This window comes from Balearica regulorum, chromosome 5 (genome assembly GCF_011004875.1).
Source record: "Balearica regulorum gibbericeps isolate bBalReg1 chromosome 5, bBalReg1.pri, whole genome shotgun sequence".
NCBI classification, from domain to species: Eukaryota; Metazoa; Chordata; class Aves; order Gruiformes; family Gruidae; genus Balearica; species Balearica regulorum.
The window spans coordinates 50,332,260-50,353,087 of NC_046188.1; the positions used below are offsets into that span (position 1 = coordinate 50,332,260).

Genomic DNA, 20,828 nt, shown 5'->3' on the forward strand with positions numbered 1-20,828 from the left:
TAGAACCAGTTTAATTTACCACAGATAATTTCAATATTGTGTTTCTTCTCAATGCCACAGTTTCTAGTTCAAGCTTGCCTCCAGGAATTGTTTCTCTAAGTGTAATTCAGAAGCTTAGTAAGAGCTTTGATAGATCATGCACTCTGAATGGAAAAAACCCAACTCTAAATAAAGAAACCATCTCACTGCAATTTCTAAACAGTAACTTTCATTCAGTAGTTGTCATTACAGAAATGTAAAATCAGTGATAGCCTCGGAATCCAAAACTGCATCGCACTCCCTGTTTTCCTGAGCTTAGTAGATTCTCTATACTCTGAAGATATGCACACACAATAACACCTTAAAAAAATAATCTCACTCTAATGGTAGCTTTTCACAGATTTTAAAAAAAAAAAAGAGTTGCAGGGAAATTATATATGTCATCAATCAGAGCATTCCTGTAACAATCCTGTGTGAGTTTGCTCAAATACCATATGTTCTGCCACAAAAACTTTGATTTTTACATTGGAATCCCAGAGGCATTAATTCCCATCTCACAAAAGCCTCGCCTTGAAAACAGAACAGGGATAGGATGTCAGGTTGGGAACTTCTGGATTCCATTTCTGGTACTATCACTGATTCACTGAGTGGCATTTGGCAATTCACATAAACTCTGTTTTCATGGAATCATAGAATCACAGAGAACACAAACAGGAGAATCACAGGAGAACACAAATTCTCAGGAACTGCACTGCTAGAGAGTAGTACTAAGGGTCACGTTTAGAGTTAGTTTAGAGTTAGAGTTTAGTGAAAACAGTGCAGGTGCATCTATTCTGTTCTTTTACTCTTTACAAGAGTAGAATCATAGAATAGTTTGTGTTGGAAGGGACCTCAAAGATCATCTAGTTCCAACCCCCTGCCATGGGCAGGGACACCCTCCACTAGACCACGTTGACCAAAGCCTCATCCAACCTGGTCTTAAACACTTCCAGGGAGGGGGCATCCACAACCTCTCTGGGCAACCTGTTCCAGTGCCTCGCCACCCTCACAGTAAAGAATTTCTTTCTAACATCTCATCTAAATCGACCCTCCTTCAGCTTAAACCCATTACCCCTTGTCCTGTCACTACACTCCCTGATGAACAGTCCCTCTCCATCTTTCCTGTAGGCCCCTTCAGGTACTGGAAAGCCGCAATTAGATCTCCCCGGAGCCTTCTTTTCTCCAGGCTGAACAATCCCAACTCTGTCAGCCTGTCCTCATAGGAGAGGTGCTCCAGCCCTCCGATCAGCTTCGTGGCCCTCCTCTGGACTCACTCCAACAGCTCCATGTCTCTCCTGTACTGGGGCCCTCAGAGCTGGATGCAGTACTCCAGGTGGGGTCTGACAAGAGCAGAGTAGAGGGGCAGAATCACCTCCCTCCACCTGCTCGTCATGCATCTTTTGATACAGCCCAGGACACGGTTGGCTTTCTGGGCTGCAAGCGCACACTGCCAGCTCACGTTGAGCTTCTCATCAATCAATACCCCCAAGTCCTTCTCCTCGGGGCTGCTTTCAATCCATTCCTCGCCCAGCCTCTAGTCGTGCTTGGGATTGCGCCGACCCACGTGCAGGACCTTGCACTTGGCCTTGTTGAACTTCATGCGGCTCGCACGGGCCCACCTCTCCAGCCTGCCAAGGTCCCTCTGGATGGCATCCCTTCCCTCCAGCATGTCGACCACACCACACAGCTTGGTGTCATTGGCAAACTTGCTGAGGGTGCACTTGATCCCACTGTTCATGTCGCCGATAAAGATGTTAAGTAGTGCCGGTCCCAGTACCGACCCCTGAGGAACACCACTTGCCACTGGTCTCCACTTGGACATTGAGCCGTTGACCACAACTCTTTGAGTGCGACCATCCAGCCAATTCCTTATCCACTGAGTGGTCCATCCATCAAATCCAAAAAGGAATTTTCTCAAAAAGGAATTGATATCTGCCTCAGCTAAAACCTTGAAGACCATTTAATATTTACAAAACATTTGGACCATACAAAAGCTCTATATCAGCTGCAGAAAACAAAAGTCCCTTCTTTTATCCAGTTAGTTATTATGTCAATATAAATGGGAAAGTTTAGTAAATCTTATCTCACTCCTTGTATGTATAAACAAAATTCCAATGGAAGATATGAAAATGTGTAAAATTGTGTACAAAACATGCTATGATACACTGCAGAAGTAGCTGCACAGCCTTTCAGACTGCAGGAAATGCAAGCAGTATTTTGGTTTTGAACTAATACAAGTAGTCTGAAGCTGGAAACAGAGATAATACTTCAACAGAACATTAGTGTCCAGACTAAAAAGTCAGGGGTGGTTTGCAGTGAACCTGTAAGTTGTCCATACTTTGAGAAACTCAGAAGTTATCTCTGCTTTCGTAAAGCACAGGCAGTTTCATACCAATACAGAGAAATAATATCATATCTCACCATCATTATAAATCATCATATGGTTATAAATTTAGGAAGCTTTTTTTAATCTCCTTAAACATTTTACTCTCCATTTCCTCTCATAAGAAAAATACACACAAAGGTGTAATATCAATTATACTATTGCAATTTTATATTATTCTATGGCTTTACTATGGTCAGTGCACATTTCTGTACTGGCTGGTGCAATATAACACTAGATTACCTAGCATATTTGATGACTCAATCATGCTCGTATCTAAGTCGGTCCAATATAGCCTCTGGTCCGCATAATCAATAGTGAGGTCATTGGCACGACCCACTTTATCCACCAAAGTGATGCTGTTTGTTCCGTCCATATATGCTCGAACAATCCTAGGTTTACCTCCCCATTCAGTCCAGTACATGTATCTGCAATTATAAGTGGAACAAAAAGAGTACATCAGCTATGTAAGATTGTGTTTAGCTGCATGCTTTGATTTTTCTAAATTTATTTTCAGTTCTTGAAAAAATGAATAACCCAAGTGGTTATGTGCAGTATTACAGTACTCCTTCTTTAGACAAAGGCAGAAAAATATGATCAACAATTTTTCATTGTCACCCATAGGATTGTGGAGTGTTTATCATCTTTTCAAAGACCCTGAAGAAATGGAGCGATATAAACTGCCAATTAACTTGTCACGTACAAGAATATACACACAAAGCTTCGAAAAACAATATTGTCCCTTACCCTTTGGTAGGGTCAAGAGCCAGAGACCTTGGGTTGTCCAAGTCCTTCCACACAAGGACCTGCCTATACTGTCCATCCAGGCGGGCTACTTCAATGCGATTGGTTCCAGTATCTGCCCAGTAGAGGTTCTTTCCCATCCAGTCTACAGCCATTCCTTCAGGATAATCTAGCCCAAACTCAATCACATGTTCAACAGAGCTCCCATTCATGAAAGCTCGGCTTATGGTCTGGAAAACAATTGTTGAAAAATATTACAGTGTTGATGGATACCCCACTGAAATAAAAATGAATAATTATTAATCATTATTAACTATTATTTATTAATAATTATTATGAAGTTTAGTGTACAAAAATAAATTAGTTAAAAAAAACAGCCAGTTTTACATTTTTTAAAAATAAATTTCTGTTGTCAAAAAAGATATAGCAATTCACAGGATAAAAAGACCTAAATTTTCAGAAAGCTAGTGATTTCTGATGACCAGTCCAAGACATCTTAAAAGGATATGATTTTCAGAAAGCACTATGGATCTCAGATTCTTCCTTGCCCCTTCTCCCTCATGTCTATTTGCACACAAAAAGTGGGTTTTTTTAATTACTTAATTCACTGTAATGTTTTAAGTCTTAGAAACACATCTCAATTCAGAAAAATCTGAATTAAATTGTTTCTCATGATCAGTCACCTGGAGCAAGTTTGCTGATCCCATCTACATTTTAGTTACACACACTCAACAAAACAAGTCATAGGGCAAGGACTGTGTACATGTAAATAAGCCACTCCTAACAAAGAGCACTGAAACAACCCCCAGGTAAATCATTAGTAACTTCCTGGACCATTACACAACTACCCACCCTTATTATCAACACTAAGCAATCATTCTACATGCTAGCTAATATTTCAGCTATTAATTTCTTAATAATTTGATAAACATTAAGAGACATTTTGTATTTTTAAAGGTAAATGTCAAACCCAGAAATCATGTAGTATTTTTTTACAGGTTTAGCCCAAATCTCAGAAAAAGTATAATCCCTTTTTGAAAATGAGTCATATAACCTGAGGCAGGAGGGGATCAGGGAAGCGGTGGTCACTAAGGGAAAGGAAGATGACTATGGGCTCTGAAATTACACTACCTGCTGCTAAGCTACAGGAGGTAGGGGGACAAGAGGAATGAAAAGGTCGAGGGAGGTGATCCTGCCCCTCTAGTGAGACCCCACCTGGAGCACCACATCCAGCTCTGGGGGCCCCAGTACAAGAGAGACATCGAGCTGTTGGAAAGAGTCCAGAGGAGGGCCACGAAGCTGATCAGAGGGCTGGAGCACCTCTCCTATGAGGACAGGCTGACAGAGTTGGGATTGTTCAGCCTGGAGAAAAGAAGGCTCCGGGGAGATCTAATTGCGGCTTTCCAGTACCTGAAGGGGCCTACAGGAAAGATGGAGAGGGACTGTTCATCAGGGAGTGTAGTGACAGGACAAGGGGTAATGGGTTTAAGCTGAAGGAGGGTCGATTTAGATGAGATGTTAGAAAGAAATTCTTTACTGTGAGGGTGGCGAGGCACTGGAACAGGTTGCCCAGAAAGGTTGTGGATGCCCCCTCCCTGGAAGTGTTTAAGACCAGGTTGGATGAGGCTTTGGTCAACGTGGTCTAGTGGAGGGTGTCCCTGCCCATGGCAGGGGTGTTGGAACTAGATGATCTTTAAGGTTCCTTCCAACCCAAACCATTCTATGATTCGATGAAAACTCAGATGTGCTGAAACATATGCTGATACATATGTGAAAATACAGTATACTGGATAATTCAGGAAGTCACAAACAAGTAAAATGTTTTCCATTTCTGCATAGAATGAGACTGGGATATACGCACTGATGCAGTTGAAGTAATATAATTCCCACTACGAATGGTTAAGAAGACCATAGCTCCAGCTCTCCACATGCTTGAGTGAGATTTATTTAGTAACAGTACACTAATTTATTACATCAGCACTGTTCCTGAAGGAAAGGTATCCACATCACAAGCAGCACTGTTAATGCTGAAGCACAACCTTCATTAGTCTTCACAGAGAGGCTATGGAAACTGCACGTGCCCTGCAGTCACTAAAAGCGAACTTTTCCCTATTACGGCTTAAGCACATTGGCAAGGAAACTTTGATTGCTATTGGAAAACCTATTAAGAGGCTAAGCAGAGGAATTCAGCTCCAGTGAAGTGAATCTGTCATTTTCTACCATTACTTAATTCACTTCAAAATGCAAAGTAAGACTGATGAACAGTACAATACTTACTTTAGCATGCACCTGGATGTGAACCAAACATGTCACAGGAAATGTCAAACTCCTGGGGAATACACTGAGATAGAACTTGGGGCAGGCAGGGGCTTAACACAGTGCAGAGGGGAGTGGACAAGTTCTCTGGCCTTTTCTGTGCCAAACCAGAGCCACAGATCAACAGCAACCAATCCAAAGTTGACTTGCTAACTGTTAATATTGAGTAAGATTGCCTTCCAAGTCAAAACTGGAAGAGGGTAGAAAGCTCAGGAGGTTGCCAAGCTCAATGTCTAAATTACTGTACTATGTGACATGAAAACAGCTTTTCTACAATAGATACATATATGGATGCAACACATGCAGCATCCAAGACTTAGACATTCGGTATGAGCAGACACTCAGTTTGGATTTTTATTTGAAGCAGGAAGATGCCTGTCACCCAACTGTGCATTCAACAATGCAACTCCGTTCATCTCCAAGTGTCCTTGGATGCAATTCATGACAACATTAGCAACTGCAGGACAGTTCATGTAACAGAGACCTTTGTTAGATCAAAGTAACTGGCTCTGTGGCTTTATATTCAGGGAATTCACACATCAGTAATACCTTCAAACTAACATCAGTCCAATAAATTCTGTTATCAGAGACATCAAAATCCAGAGCAGATGCTTCCTTGACTCCAGTAAGAGGAATAGCAACATCGTTATTATTGGTTTCAAGTGAAATCCTATGAATTGCTGCTCTGCTTGTGAAAACTAAGAAGGCTTCAGGAATGATGCAAGTCTTCATGTCACTCAACAGCTCAAGGCCAATGGGGCAGGCACACCTGGTCTCCTGAGGTGTAAAGAAACACAGATGGCTGCAGCCTCCGTTGTTTTCTGCACATGAATTAGTTCCTTAAAAAACAAAACAAAATAAAACAGATATTGGTGCATTATGGAGGTAAGGAGGAAAGGGGAGGGAGGGGCTGAGTGGAAATGCAGTGTAATTATAATTTTTCAAAACAAGTTAACACAGGAATTCTAAAAAAACCCCACCAACATTCAAAACCATTTCTTTCCTTCTACCCAAAGATTAGGAAGCTGGTCCTATCCCTCCTGTAGTAGAAATAACAACTACAAACATATCCTTCTAGTTTCCCCAAAGATTAAATTCCTTCACTGAGGGCTTGTCCAAGTACCCCATCTTTGCATCTCTTTGAAACCACCAGGTTTACAAATATTCAGTGATACAAAATGGTGAGAAAAGAGCTGGATAACAGCAGTCCTTTCCCAGCTGTTTAATTTAAAGCTGAGAAAATTCATTAGCAGAAGCAGCTCCAACAAGATCACCACAATCTCACACTTATTTTTTTGTGTGAACAACCATGACTAGATAGGGAGGGAATGTGGAGGGGAAAGTAAGGACCAAAAGATGAGTGCCTTTCTCCATCTGCTGGAACCAAGGATTTAGATATTTCAAGACTGTTACCACACAAAAAAAAAAAAAAAAAAAAAAAAATCTCCAAGATCAGACTCAACCAGGTTTCTTTTTATTTTCCCTTTTTAGAGCACACGTATTTCAGACTGATGTCATAACTTGCAGCTTGAGGACTTGATTATCCTTCAAGTAAAGCTTCCTGAAAGGCTGGAAATCCATATACTAGCAGGATGTAATTTGACAACCTACTTTATGTGATTCTGTTGCAACTATTCTCAGTAATTTTAACAGCAACCAACAAATCCCATTTACTGCTATGCCCAGACTTCAGTGTTCCAGGTAGCAGACAGATCTGTGGTGAACATGCACCTCCCATAAGTTACCACTGAAGCCAGGAGGTCCTGTGACATACTCCTCTGCAGAATGCTAGCAGAGTTCTTAAAACAGTGGCTGCACCTTTCAGCATATGCAGTGGAAGAACATGGAGCTCCAGCTGCTGATCCCATGCTAAGGGTAAGATTTAATTGTGAAGATTTACATACGATTTAGGTGTTAAAATTAATATTTAAGTGCCACATGCTCTGAGGCAATGTTGTAATAGCCACTAACTCTGCTTATACCACCTGATGTGTAAAAAGCATTCTGCTAACTGAACATCACTGAGACTTTGTACTGGAAGAAAAGAGCAACAGAAAATGGAGCAATTTTATGAGTACCACAAGTAACGACTCCTATAGATTGAAGGAGGAATAAAATTCTCCTCACTAAAATTCAAAGAGTGTAGTGGAAGCTGTGGAAGACTTATGTACAATGTCACTAAACACCGAAAGCCCATACTTCTTTTGCAACACTGTATTTTCCCAACTTTACAAACAACAGGTGCAGTTTTCCTTTAAAATGATTCTAACATATGAGACCACAGTTGTTCTCATTACAAACGATCAACAGTTACTTAATGAAAGTAAGCCCATCTAGAAACTACTATAGATCCATCCTATAATTGCTCTTGCTCACCAAACACTTTGGTAACACTTGTTGCTTTAAGGCCCATTAAATCTGGCAGCTGATCAATAATGATGTCTCTGCTAGCCTTTATCTTGTGAACTCTTTCAATGCTTCGTCTCTGCCAGTCAGTCCAGTAGATGTAATCTCCCAGTAGCGTGAACCCAAAGATATGTGGAAGCTTATCTTCTAGGAGGGTTTTCCTCATTGTTCCATCAACATTTATGACCTGTGGGATGCATGAGAAAAAAGGAAAAAAATAACCTTCTCTAATGCGGGTACAGTTAAAATGGCAATATCAATCATATTTTGACAACTCCTCTATTTTGATGCAAGAACTTTCTGAAATTCATAGCATGCTTCTTTGTAAAGTACATAACTCTAGGTTTGTTGAAAGAGAAATACATTGGAATGACAAGATTGAAAGTGGCTTATCTTACCCTTCTCCATTGAAAAACCTAAGCAACATGAATTTAACTTGCCTCAGTTCAAACTTGCAAAGAAAACTGCAAAGGGAGTATTTTTTGGGATGGGAGTGAGGTTCATGAGCTTATTAATCTTCATTCATGTCTTGGTCTCACTACTGAACTCTCTCCCCAGAAATAACAGATTGCTGGAGTGACCTTCAGCACTCAGTCACGGAGAACAGAGGCCATCAGAATTCTTTCAGGGCACAACAAGGCCATGTAGAATCTTCACTTTCTGAAATTTCATTTTTTTACCACAAAAGAATTAAGTTTTTCTCGCTCTCGTGATAAGCAAGATCTTTAAGATGTGGAGTAAGTATTGATTTAAATAAATTTGTATTCCTAAAACTGCAGAGAAAGCAAAACAGTATTGGAGATGGGATAAGCCCCATAGATATATATATACAGAGAGAGATATATATGCTATTGTTTAGTTAGTTCATAACCAATTACTACAACGATCTCATGCTTCCCCACTTTGCTTGGCATAAGGAAAGAGATTCACATAGTCTGACCCTGATCATTGGGCAAGATAGGAACATACAGTTCCCCATGCCACACGCCTAAAATCACCTCCATCCACTACACAAACTGCAATCTTTTCAATCATCCAGACATCTCTTACCCATGACTAAGAGTGTATATTTATAAGACCCAGGCAAAATATTTATCTGACAAATACCCAGATTCCTCCCTATCCTACTTATTGCAATAAGTAGCTCCAATGTAACTACAATATTTTTAAGGTGCTACCTGAAAATTTATACTGTAAGCAGCATCAAGTTCAGTATCATATTAAAACCAAAACAAAAGACCACAACTTAAGACAATTTATTTTCTAGTGTGATTCAATCAAATCTCCATTTGTTGCTAGAAATGCTTCACAGGCGGACAACTGCTGTGCTTTAATTTAGGCTACCATGGCTTGTGATTGAGTTTTTAAATAGTGTCCTCTTTACTATTATTTGGAAGTTATTTGTTTCTTCAGAATCAAAATACTAAACCTGTACTTTGTAGGTGATTAAGTTGCCTTCACGATGCAACTTTTTTATTTTTTTATCATTTAAAGAGCACTATGGTCATTTCAACACTATTCCCCTGACATTTAAATTGCTAAGTGTTTAGGCAATATTTACTTCTGATTAAAAAATGTCTGTAACTTAAATGCAATGTAATATTAAACCATTAAATGCCTAACAATATTGAGGGCAGTCAAAATCAACCATCAGTTTTACAACAATTTAATACGGATATTATAAACCAAATATTATAAAACAGTAAGTTGTAAGGCTCTGTCCATACATGGCAAGCAGCAGAAGCATCTACAACTTCTGGTTTTAACATGACCAATGACAATTACTACATCTTACTGAATTAGCATGTGAATTTAAGTATGTTCATGCACACCCTTTGTAGATATCCAAATAAATTAAAAAATTAAATCTCCAGTTTGAAACCTTATATACAAATATATACAAACCTATACAAATTTTTTAAATCAACATCATTTCTTCTGTGACACAGTTACTTTGGGCATGTTTTCCCATTAGAGAAACACAAATTAGATGGGGTCGTATATGAATTTTATCTGAAAAAAATTGTTACATGCTAGCACACTGTATTGGGTTTGCATGGCAAGGTTGGGGATGGGGGGAAGACCTACAGGAGTGGCTTTTCTGAGAAGCTGCTAGAAGCTTGTACAATAGAGCCAATGCCAGCTTGCTCTAAGATGGACCCACCACTGACCAAAGCTGAGCCAATCAGAAGTGGTAGTGCCTCTGTGATAACATATTTAAGAAGGGGGGGACGGGGGGGAACTGCACAAGAGCAATTGCAGCCATAGAGAGGAGTGAGAATATGTGAGAGAAACAACTCTGCAGACACCCAGGTCAGTGAAGAATGAGGGGGAGGAGGTGCTCCAGGTGCCAGAGCAGAGATTCCCCTGCAGCCTGTGGAGAAGACCATGGTGAGGCAGGCTGTCCCCCTGCAGCCCATGGAGGAAGGATGAGGGGGTGTAGCAATTCCACCTGCAGCCCGTGGAGGACCCCATGCCGGAGCAGGTGGAGACACCTGAAGGAGGCTGTGACCCCGTGGGAAGCCCGCGCTGGAGCAGGCTCCTGGCAGGACCTGTGGACCCATGGAGAGAGGAGCCCACACCAGAGCAGGTTTGCTCGCAGGACTTGTGACCCCATGGGGGACCCACGCTGGAGCAGTCTGGTCCTGAAGGTCTGCACCCCGTGGAAGGGACCCACACTGGAGCAGTTCATGAAGAACTGCAGCCCATTGGAAGGACTCACGTTGGAGAAGTTCATGGAGGACTGCCTCCTGTGAGAGCGACCCCAGGCTGGAGCAGGGGAAGAGTGTGAGGAATCCTCCCCCTGAGGAGGAAGAAGCAGGAGAGAAAAAGTGTGATGAACTGACCGCAACCCCCATTCCCCATTCCCCTGCGCTGCTGAGGGGCAGAAGGTAGAGAAATCGGGAGTGAAGTTGACCCCAAGAAGAAGGGAGGAGTGGGGGGGGAAGGTGTTTTAAGATTTTGTTTTATTTTTCATTACACTACTCTGATTTGATTGACAATAAATTAAATAATTTCTTTGAGTAAAATCTGGTTTTCCTGTGACGTTAATTGGTGAGCTGTCCTTATCTCAACCCATGAGCCTTTCATTATATTTTCTCTCCCCTGTGCATTTGAGAGAGTGATAGAGCAGCTTTGGTGGGCATCTGGTGTCCAGCCAGGGTTAACCCACCACACACAGATGGGGCACACACTAGATCTTCCAGCCACCACCAGCCAAACAGCAAAGGCAAGCAGTGAACTACTACATCCTAGATTTATCTATGCTATACACAAAAATCATCACTATAACAGTTTGTCTTGCAATGCTAGAGTGCAGATGTCTTCAACTTCACAAGAACTTTAAGACTATCTAGCAGCTTATATGAATTTGAACACACGGTACAATGTAAACCTCTGGATTCCTTCGAGACAAAAAGCCTCCTGCTGGAGACAGTTAAAAATAACACTGGCACTCCTGAAAACTAAGTTTCAGGAGAGTTTTGCGTCAGCCCCTCAACCTACCATTCTTCTACTACTCGATGAAGTAGCAGAGACTGAAGATTAATGCCTTTTTATTTTGTTAAGCTAAATAGAGTACATTAAAAAAAAAAAAAAGGCTATACCTGCTGTTAAAAGCCAAATGGTTCTGCAATTACCTCGTTACATCATGTCTCGGCAAACCTCAAATGCTCACTTATTTAAAACAGTATCAATCCCACAGGCAATACTGTGGGTTCAAAAGTTCATCATCCATACTCAAGTTCTGGAGCCAAACTGGTGCCACACTAAGTAAACAAGACACCATTTTCTTTACACAACAATGCATTAGCAGGATATGATCAAACTACCACCTACCAACTTCCAACTACTTTTACAGATATGGCCAGTAAAAGTGTAATTCAATTACTAGAGCTGCTGACCAAAATACATCAGACAAAGACTGGATCCAAGGATGCAGAAACACATATTATTTAAATTCATGTGTGTCCTGGTTTAAGCTGAGAGGATTGATTTTTCTTCATAGTAGCTAGTGTGGGGATATGTTTTGGATTTGTGCTGGTGACAGAATTGATAATATAGAGATGTTTTTGTTCTATGGACTTATTGTTCAGCAGTGTTTACACGAGGCCAAGGCCTTTTCTGCTTCTTGCACTGCCCTGCCAGCGGGATGGCTGGGGGTGCACAAGAAGTTGGGAGGAGACACAGACAGGACAGGTGACCCAAACTGACCAAAGGGATATTCCATACTATATGACGTCATGCTCAGTTTATAAGGAGCTTGGGGGAAGAGGGGGGGGGGGCAGCGGCGTTCAGAGCAATGGCGTTTGTCTTCCCAAGTAACCGCTACGCGTGATAGAGCCCTGCTTTCCTGGAGATGGCTGAACACCTGCCTGCCCATGGGAAGTGGTGAATGAATTCCTTGCTTTGCTTTGCTTGTGCACACGGCTTTTGCTTTACCTATTAAACTGTCTTTATCTCAACCCACGAGTTTTCTCACTTTAACTCTTCCAATTCTCTCCCCCATCCCGATGGGGAGGGAGTGAACAAGCGGCTGCGTGGTACTCAGCTGCCGGCTGGGGTAAAACCACGACAATGTGCATCTGTGGATGTTGCAGATGACCCCAAGCTGTTGAACTTCATGAAGTTCAATAAGGCCTAGTGCAAGGTCCTGCACCTGGATTAGGGCAACCCTCGGTATCAGCACAGGCTGGGGGATGAATGAATTGAGCAGCCCTGCCAAGAAGGACTTGGGGATACTGGTGAATGAAAAATTGGACATGAGCATGTGTGTTTGCAGCCCAGAGAGCCAATCATGTCCTGGGCTGCATAAGAAGTGGCGTGGCCAGCAAAGGAAGAGATTCTGCCCCTCTATGTTGCTCCAGTGAGATCCCACCTGGAGTACTGCATACAGCTCTAGGGTCCTCAGTACAAGACAGGCATGGACATGTTAAAGCAGGTCCAGAGGAGGGCCACAAAAATGATCAGAGGGCTGGAAGACTTCTGCTATGAAGACAGGCTGAGAGTTGAGGTTGTTCAGCCTGGAGAGGAAAAGGCTCTGGTGAGGCCTTATTGCAGCATTTCTACATGTCTTTCTCCCAAACATCCCTACACCCAATCCTGTGGGCAGAACACCTAGAAATTCAAGCCTTGGATGCAGAAGGGCAGTTCTGACTTGGAGGATTTTTCTGTGCTGTGGGCAATCGAACCCTCTGGTGGTAGCTGATTCATGGCAACAGGCAGGAAACACTAACTAACCATTAGACTATCTTCTACTAGCAGCCAGGGCAAAGCTTGAATAGTGAGCTGTCGCATGCAGTTCAATACAGGTCTACTTCAAATTTTGCTGCCATCCATCTTCCCAGAGATTCACCTCTACTCCAGCATATTAACCAAAACCATGAAGATGCAAAATAAAAATCTACAATCAGTCCTCACAATATGGCCAAAAGCACAACTCCTTTCACTAAAATGGCACAGCTAATAAAATACCATCTGAACTCATCATTTAATATCTGAAATGGCATGTAGCCTGCCAACTGCAGCAAAAGGGAAGCTTTTAAGTGCATTCCTTATAATTTAGCACAAAGAGACTAGAATAGGCTTTTTTCTACTCAAGGTTTTTGTCCTTTTTCTATAACTTATAAATGGATCTCAACTTGCGTCAAAGGATAAATGCAACACTAAATCTGCTGAGCTTTCCATACGAAACACTGAAAGCCCCCCTTGAATAGAGACACACACTCAAAGCCCCTGATTAGTCTTAAGACTTTAATGACAAATCTCCTAAGGAGGCATTGCCAAGCTCAGCTAAAATCTGTTGTGGGCAAAATGAAATCAACATCAAATGCCTTAATGAACTGAATTACACAAAATCACGATAAGGTGATAAGGTGTGATTTTTTTTTTTTTTTTTTTTAGATGCTGCTGCAGTGTATGCAAAATGATTCAACAAATATTTCCAAATTTAACATTCAAAAGCTCTTGGCTCTTTGAAGAAGATGAAAGTAAAACAATGCAATTAAATTCTACACATCAGTGTCATTCATGTAGTCAAGTTATATTTCAGGTGCATCTATGAATCTCTTTTTTAAATGCACGTATCTTAATTTTTCTCACTTGTCTCCTGATTCCCCCTTTTTTCAAAGGGATTTGAATAGTCCTATGAGATCTTTAGACTTTCCTTTTGAAATCCAAACATCTTCCCAACTCTACAGACTGTGGAAATAAGCCTGTGGAAATAGCACATCATGTAAATGTTTACTATGTTGTACTCCTGTTGATGAAATTGGGACTGCAAGCACATTTATAACCTATATGTACAACATGAAGGAAAGACAAAAAAATTAAATAAATGAGCTTGATATGAGAAAAAAATGTGGTAAACTTTTAAGTCCAAAAAACAAATCAGCAATTTCAGTAGCCAACTAGAATTCCTTAAAAAGTCAGAAGGATGCCAAGAATAGCAGCTACACTTGAAGTAGAAAGTGCCACCAGTGCTGGTCAACCACTCCAAAGAAAAGACTTGCCTCCTGTCCAATGTTACCATGCTAACATTAACTTGCAATGAAATAAAAATTAAGCTAAATTTAGTATTTACTACTCTGGTTTTTCTCCTTTTTTGATTGCTTACCCAAATATATATAGATTTTTAATTTTTTTTTTAAAATAATCTTTTCTCTTATGGACAATGAGAGGTTGATGAACAACTGATTGAGAAACAGTGGTCTAGTCATGACCATCTCTTGTGGTCTTTCCATCTCTGTTTTACATACAATGCTAGGTCTCATGCAGTCAACCTCTGTCCACAGTAAAATAAGATTAAGCTAGAAGTGTTTTGTCCAGCATAGTAGGACCTCTTGCTCAGAACTCAGCTGCTTAGTGTTGCCTTGGAGAGTCATAACATTTTCATTTTCTTAACCTCGCCACAGAGGCAATTATCAGAAGCCACTTGTAGCTATTCACACCCTCTTCATTATGTTGATAGGCATGTACTTCAGAGCGCCAAATGATGAATCCTTTATGCTCTAAGTCACCATGAGTGTCACATATGGAAATTCCATTGGAAGTCAAAGGTTAAAAGACTAGACCCTAGATTAGTTGACATGTCCATCTATTCACGGCACTAGACCTTGAAGAATGGATGCTTTTATCCTCATTTAATAATGAATTAGCCAAGTCTCATGTACCTCCCCTAGTTATTCCTCAGAAATTGAATCAAAGCTCCCTCATTAAACAAATATTTCTATCAGAGGGAGACAGATGAAATACTAATCCAATACAAATACAACCGAAGGCAGCAGGCATGCAATGCCTCCTTGGAGGGAGGCAATAAAAGTCTAAGGACTCCTGTATGCATCTACAAATATTCATTCAGTTCCTCATCTCATGAAGCCTTTGCCCAAGTAAACAGCAAACTCTGATCATGATTCCCTCCTCTTAGTACTGTTTATAGAACACTGCATTAAACTAATTCAATAAATCCAGTCTTACATACCACCATGTAGCATGTATGTCAACAAAGCGCAAGTAAAAGCCACGCACAGAAACCTAAACTAAGGCTAAGATACTGTGCTAACATGACTACATTGCTAGCTCCTGCAGAACTAAGCTGGGTATCTCAGCACAGCAAGGTCTGACACATGTAAGCCCTCTCACAGTTGAAATGTATCTGCTGAAAGAACACATCATGGCAAGACTCCTCCTGCCTTGATGTCTGCACTCCACTGTAACTTGGGTTAAGCCATACTATCAGTCATATTTAAGACACTACTAATATTAGTAAATTATGAAAGGTAGTATTCAAAGAGTTTATCAACAAAATGTAGTTACCTGATGGTGTCCCTGCAAATGGTTAAAAAGGCAAAACACATTAACTTTTGGCCAGCCCAATCTTGATCTGTTTTCAAATAAAGCTACTTTTCCTTCTCAGGCCAAAGCCTGGCAGGACAGACAGACCCTTAGAGGATGAGAAAACCAAATTCTGCACAACTGAAGACCCTGTCTCTGATGACTGTGGTACAGAATGTTTTGTGGAGTTGCATAGGGACAGTGCCACTACTTCTGCAGCCAAAACTGAAACTCCCTTGTGGGGTAAATGCAACACAGAAAGATGCTCCATCACATTGCTCTTCTGCAGCTCTCTCTGGAGATCAGATCACTAGGTGAATTGCCCAGAATGTTACATTTTCCACATAGATCTCTCAATGGTGAGCTAACTGTCCCATCCCATGTCATGTTACCCCCCGCCCTCAAATCTTAAACAGCTTTTTCACCAGATGAGCTCAGTATACTTTAACAAAATGGAAAATAACACCATCCTGTTTTCCAAACAGGGCAATGGAGGCATAGGAAAGAAATTGCCTTGAATCATCAAGCAACACCGAGAACTCAAGAGACTCAAGGGCCTAAGTAACACTGGATTTGCCACACCACAGTGCCCCCCTTCCCAAGCTCAGGTAAGTGAGAGCATTCGCTAGGTGGAATAACCTTTCAAGTGAGGTTAATGTGCAGTATTTTCCACTTACTGGAAGAAAAATAAATAAATAAATAAATAAATAAATAGCCTCTCCATGGTTCATATACTGGGCTGGTTTCACTCAAGAGAACATAAATTCTTCAGTCCATATCATGCAGCTTACATTCAATCCAAGGCCATAGGCCTAATCAGCAGAGAGTAAGAGATATGTAGAAGGCTCCTGAGAGCAGATCTAAGTAAGATTGTTCATCAAGAGCTTCCTAGGTCAAACCAATATGAAACAGTGGAGTCAAGAGTTTAGCTGAAATTTAGGCTGTCCTTGTACAAGACAGATTTTTTCAGGGCATGATTCCCCGTACCCCAACATAAGTAAATAAAAGAGGCATATTTAGCATCTAATGATAGGAGAAGAGCGGATATACACATCTTCAGAAAGTTAGCTACAGTCAATTGCAACTCATAAGCTTCTTCTCTGCCCTTATCGGGCTGGTGTGAGATCATAATTAAGAACGCCACTCCAAAAGAAAAGTACCTCAGAGTCCCTTCTATTCAAAGTTGAGCAGTTAACTTGGGTATCGGGAGGATAGTTTGGTTTTATGGCTCAAATATTAGACAAAGATGCATCCCAGTGTGTAACCTCAAGTAAGTCACCAAACACCTCCAAACATTATTTCTCCATGTGCATAACATGGATAAAATTTCTTCCTCTTTCCTGAACCCTGCCTTGTCTGTTCAAACTGCTTCTCAATACCACAGAAAGGAGCCAAGCTAATGTATTTTTCAGAGCACAGCTTAAAATTTGGTAGGCAGTGCAGCTCAGGACAGTTTGAGCAGATGCCACCTTACTTCTGGCCTCTCATTCCCATGTTCACACTGACACCTTCATGCCATGTCAGCGTAACTACTTGTGTGGCAGAAAACATATCTGAAAAATATAAACCTTTTTGGCTGGTTATTTTTCAGGTGGATCAGTTCCCTGCTCTGTTTTTCCACGTGGCTGCACAGACTGCTATGCCAGCCAGAACAGAGCGGGAACACACTATGAGAGAGGGAGTTCAGGGACTGACTGCAGGCACTGATGCAAAGAACTCGTTATACAACACCATATTCAGCAATGTAACAGACTCACAGGAAAAGCATGTCTTTATAGTGTGCCTCATTGGGTAACAAGAGGAGTTCTTTCCTTTTGAAACAGTAGGGGTGATTTTATAATTAAAATATTACATATTCTAAAATAATAAATACATTAAATAATTGAAGATTTATATGTTATATAGTTGACAATTGTACTTTAGAGGGCCAACAGTTAATTAGAAACAAATCATAAAGCTTGTGCTCTCTTATTCCTATGCAAATGCCCCAAAAGCTCATATTTTATGTGAAACCAGCACTATTTGAAGACACTCAATCCCAGATAAAAGGGGCAAAATACAATCTGCACATGCGACTGAGTCACTCACAGGGCATGTCTGCAAAGTCAAGCAATAAAAACTGACCCAACACCGTGTCTCACCTATAATCTGCCCACTAATGAGTCTCTGCTGTAATAACTTGTTGGCTTAGCACCATGGGGCCACTTGCTCACTCCTCTTCCCTGCCCCTCGCTGATCCCACCCGCTGGGATGGGGAGGAGAATTGGAAGAAAAGGTAAAACTTGTGGGTTGGGATAAGGACAGTTTACTTGGACAGCAAAGAGTGAGGAAAATAACAACAACAATACTTATAAAAGAATATGCAAAGTGAGTGATGCACAATGCAATTTGCTCACCCCTTGAGCCCGATGCCCATCCCGTCTCAGAGCAGTGTCCCTTCTTCCCTGCCCAGCCCCCTTTATATACTAAGTATGACATCATATGGTATGGAATACCCCTTTGGCTAGTTTGGGTCATCTGCCCTGGCTGTGCCCCCTCCCAGCTTCTTGTGAAAATTAACTCTATCCCCGCTGAAAACCAGGACGTAACTAAAATCCAAAACTCCAGGTTCACTTTCAAATTATTATGTGTGAAAGATGAGAAGCCTGATGACACAGAAAAAGAGCACACTTTTTTCAACCTGAACTTGCAGAGGAGGCAAGAATTCTACCTGCTTGCACTCCAAGATTTATCTTTCTGCCCTGTATTCTGTTGACCTTACAAACACTGGATTAGGGCAAAACCTCATCTTTCCAAACAGATTGTAACATGATGCTTCTAAACCTAGAAAGGTCCAGCAGAAACCCAAGATTCAATTTTAAAGAGGTGGGGAGGGAAATTTATGTGAATTTATAAATTTTTTAAAAAGAATTCATTAATGACAGTATTTGCCTGATAGTGCAGTAAATTGGGCTTACAAGAAGAGGACAATGAAACTACTTTTTTATAGTTTTGGAGGGCTTGTTTTTAGAAGGATGGTTGTTTCTAAAATAGCCGTTTCTGTAGCATACAAGCAACTGCAACCATGGCAGCCCAGGCTAGAACAACAGTGATGGAGTAATAGATTAAAAAATAAAGCATTTCATGTGAGCCACAAATACACTCCTCTAATACCTAAAGGGCAAAGACAGAAATGCGGATCACTAAACTCTTAGCTCCCAAGCACTCAAACTATATGGATCAATTGTTGCCCTGCCACATCAAGGGGAAACTCCTGAGATTAAAAATACCTGAAAGATGAGAGAGTAGTTCAGGTAAATAGTGTATGCATACCCAGCTTTTCCTCTTTTGTAGATACCTGTTTTGGTTCACTGTTGGAGTCAGATACTAGGAGTAGATGGACTTTGGCCTGACCCCAGATGCCCTTTTTTAAGTTCTAACTCAATAAGGTAGTAGGAAGTCCTGAAAGGAACAAGAAATAGAAGCTGACTTAGAAAGAAAGACTGGAAATGATCATCTGAGCAAAGTGTTTCCTACCTTCTAATCCTAATTAGGAGGGGAAGAATCTCCAAATTAGAATCCTCTGCCCCTGAGCTCAAGTATGATTTTTGTAGTACTCACACTCTTAAATAAAAGAGAGACCACAGAAGAGACCACAGGAGATAATCAGCTGCACCCACTTCTCCTTCCCAAGATCTTATTAATGCCTCTTCAAACAAAGCAACTCTCAAGTAGGAGAAGAGAGATAAATATTTGGAATTCATTAATGCAAACCCAAAGCTGTGTGTCTCACTAGTAGTAGGCAGAGTTTGCATCTAGACTGGATGTGACATTTCTGATTCATAATACTTTCAATAGGTAGAGAAATCAGAGGTGGAAAGGAAGGGAGAATTGGAGACAAATGCAAATACTGTACAATATTAAAGGCTTTGGAGGAAAACTGATAAATATGATATGCATGTACAGCAGAGTGGGCACTTGACTTGGATGCAACTTTTATCTGCTACTGTAGCATAAAGGTGTAACTCTACTACAGTACTTGTTCGTGTGAGTATCTATAAGAATATATGGTATTAGACTGTTGGAGTTTTTTTGAAAGGAGCATAAAAGCATGCATTCTAAATTAAACAAAAATATTTGCAGTCATATTATCAGTCTACTTTCCAATATTCCTCCAGAAAGCTTACAAGTTAATCAGAAACAGATACTTAATCTTTACTTAAATCTGCTGGAACTTCTGACAACAATAAAAAAGGCTTAAAGGAATCACTGGTAAGCTGCCTATGAAAAAACGCAAAAAATCTAAAATTCTGCATGTAATTCCTGAAATCATTTATTTTCAAAACAAAAAAAAGTGAACAATGACCAAAAAAAGGTTACTTCTGAACAAGGATTTGAACCACAAATACTAGACTAGCAAACAAAATATGTTCATTTAATTTAATCATAGAATCATAGAATGGTTTGGGTTGGAAGGAACCTCAAAGATCATCTAGTTCCAACACCCCTGCCATGGGCAGGGACACCCTCCACTAGACCACGTTGACCAAAGCCTCATCCAACCTGGTCTTGAACACTTCCAGGGATGGGGCCTCCACAACCTCTCTGGGCAACCTGTTCGGGTGCCTCGCCACTCTAACAGTAAAGAATTTCTTTCTAACATCTCATCTAAATCGACCCTCCTTCAGCTTAAACCCATTACCCCTTGTCCTGTCACTACACTCCCTGATAAACAGTCCCTCTCCATCTTTCCTGTAGGCCCCTTCAGGTACTGGAAAGCCGCAATTAGATCTCCCCGGAGCCTTCTTTTCTCCAGGCTGAACAATCCCAACTCTGTCAGCCTGTCCTCATAGGAGAGGTGCTCCAGCCCTCCGATCAGCTTCGTGGCCCTCCTCTGGACTCACTCCAACAGCTCCATGTCTCTCCTGTACTGGGGCCCTCAGAGCTGGATGCAGTACTCCAGGTGGGGTCTGACAAGAGCAGAGTAGAGGGGCAGAATCACCTCCCTCCACCTGCTCGTCATGCATCTTTTGATACAGCCCAGGACACGGTTGGCTTTCTGGGCTGCAAGCGCACACTGCCAGCTCACGTTGAGCTTCTCATCAATCAATACCCCCAAGTCCTTCTCCTCGGGGCTGCTTTCAATCCATTC

At 41.2% G+C, this 20,828-nt stretch overlaps 1 protein-coding gene across 5 annotated transcripts in view; it reads right to left on the bottom strand.

Annotated features, from left to right (window-relative positions):
- Positions 1–20,828, bottom strand: part of LRP5 (LDL receptor related protein 5) — a 248,493-nt gene that overhangs the window by 35,702 nt on the left and 191,963 nt on the right. For all 5 annotated transcript variants that reach the window (XM_075754764.1, XM_075754765.1, XM_075754766.1 and 2 more), the window contains 4 exons: positions 7,838–8,054; positions 6,011–6,300; positions 3,149–3,375; positions 2,645–2,829 (listed from right to left, as the gene is read on the bottom strand). In XM_075754764.1, the coding sequence (XP_075610879.1) occupies positions 2,645–2,829; positions 3,149–3,375; positions 6,011–6,300; positions 7,838–8,054 (919 nt within the window). The remainder of the gene's footprint in view (positions 1–2,644; positions 2,830–3,148; positions 3,376–6,010; positions 6,301–7,837; positions 8,055–20,828) is intronic.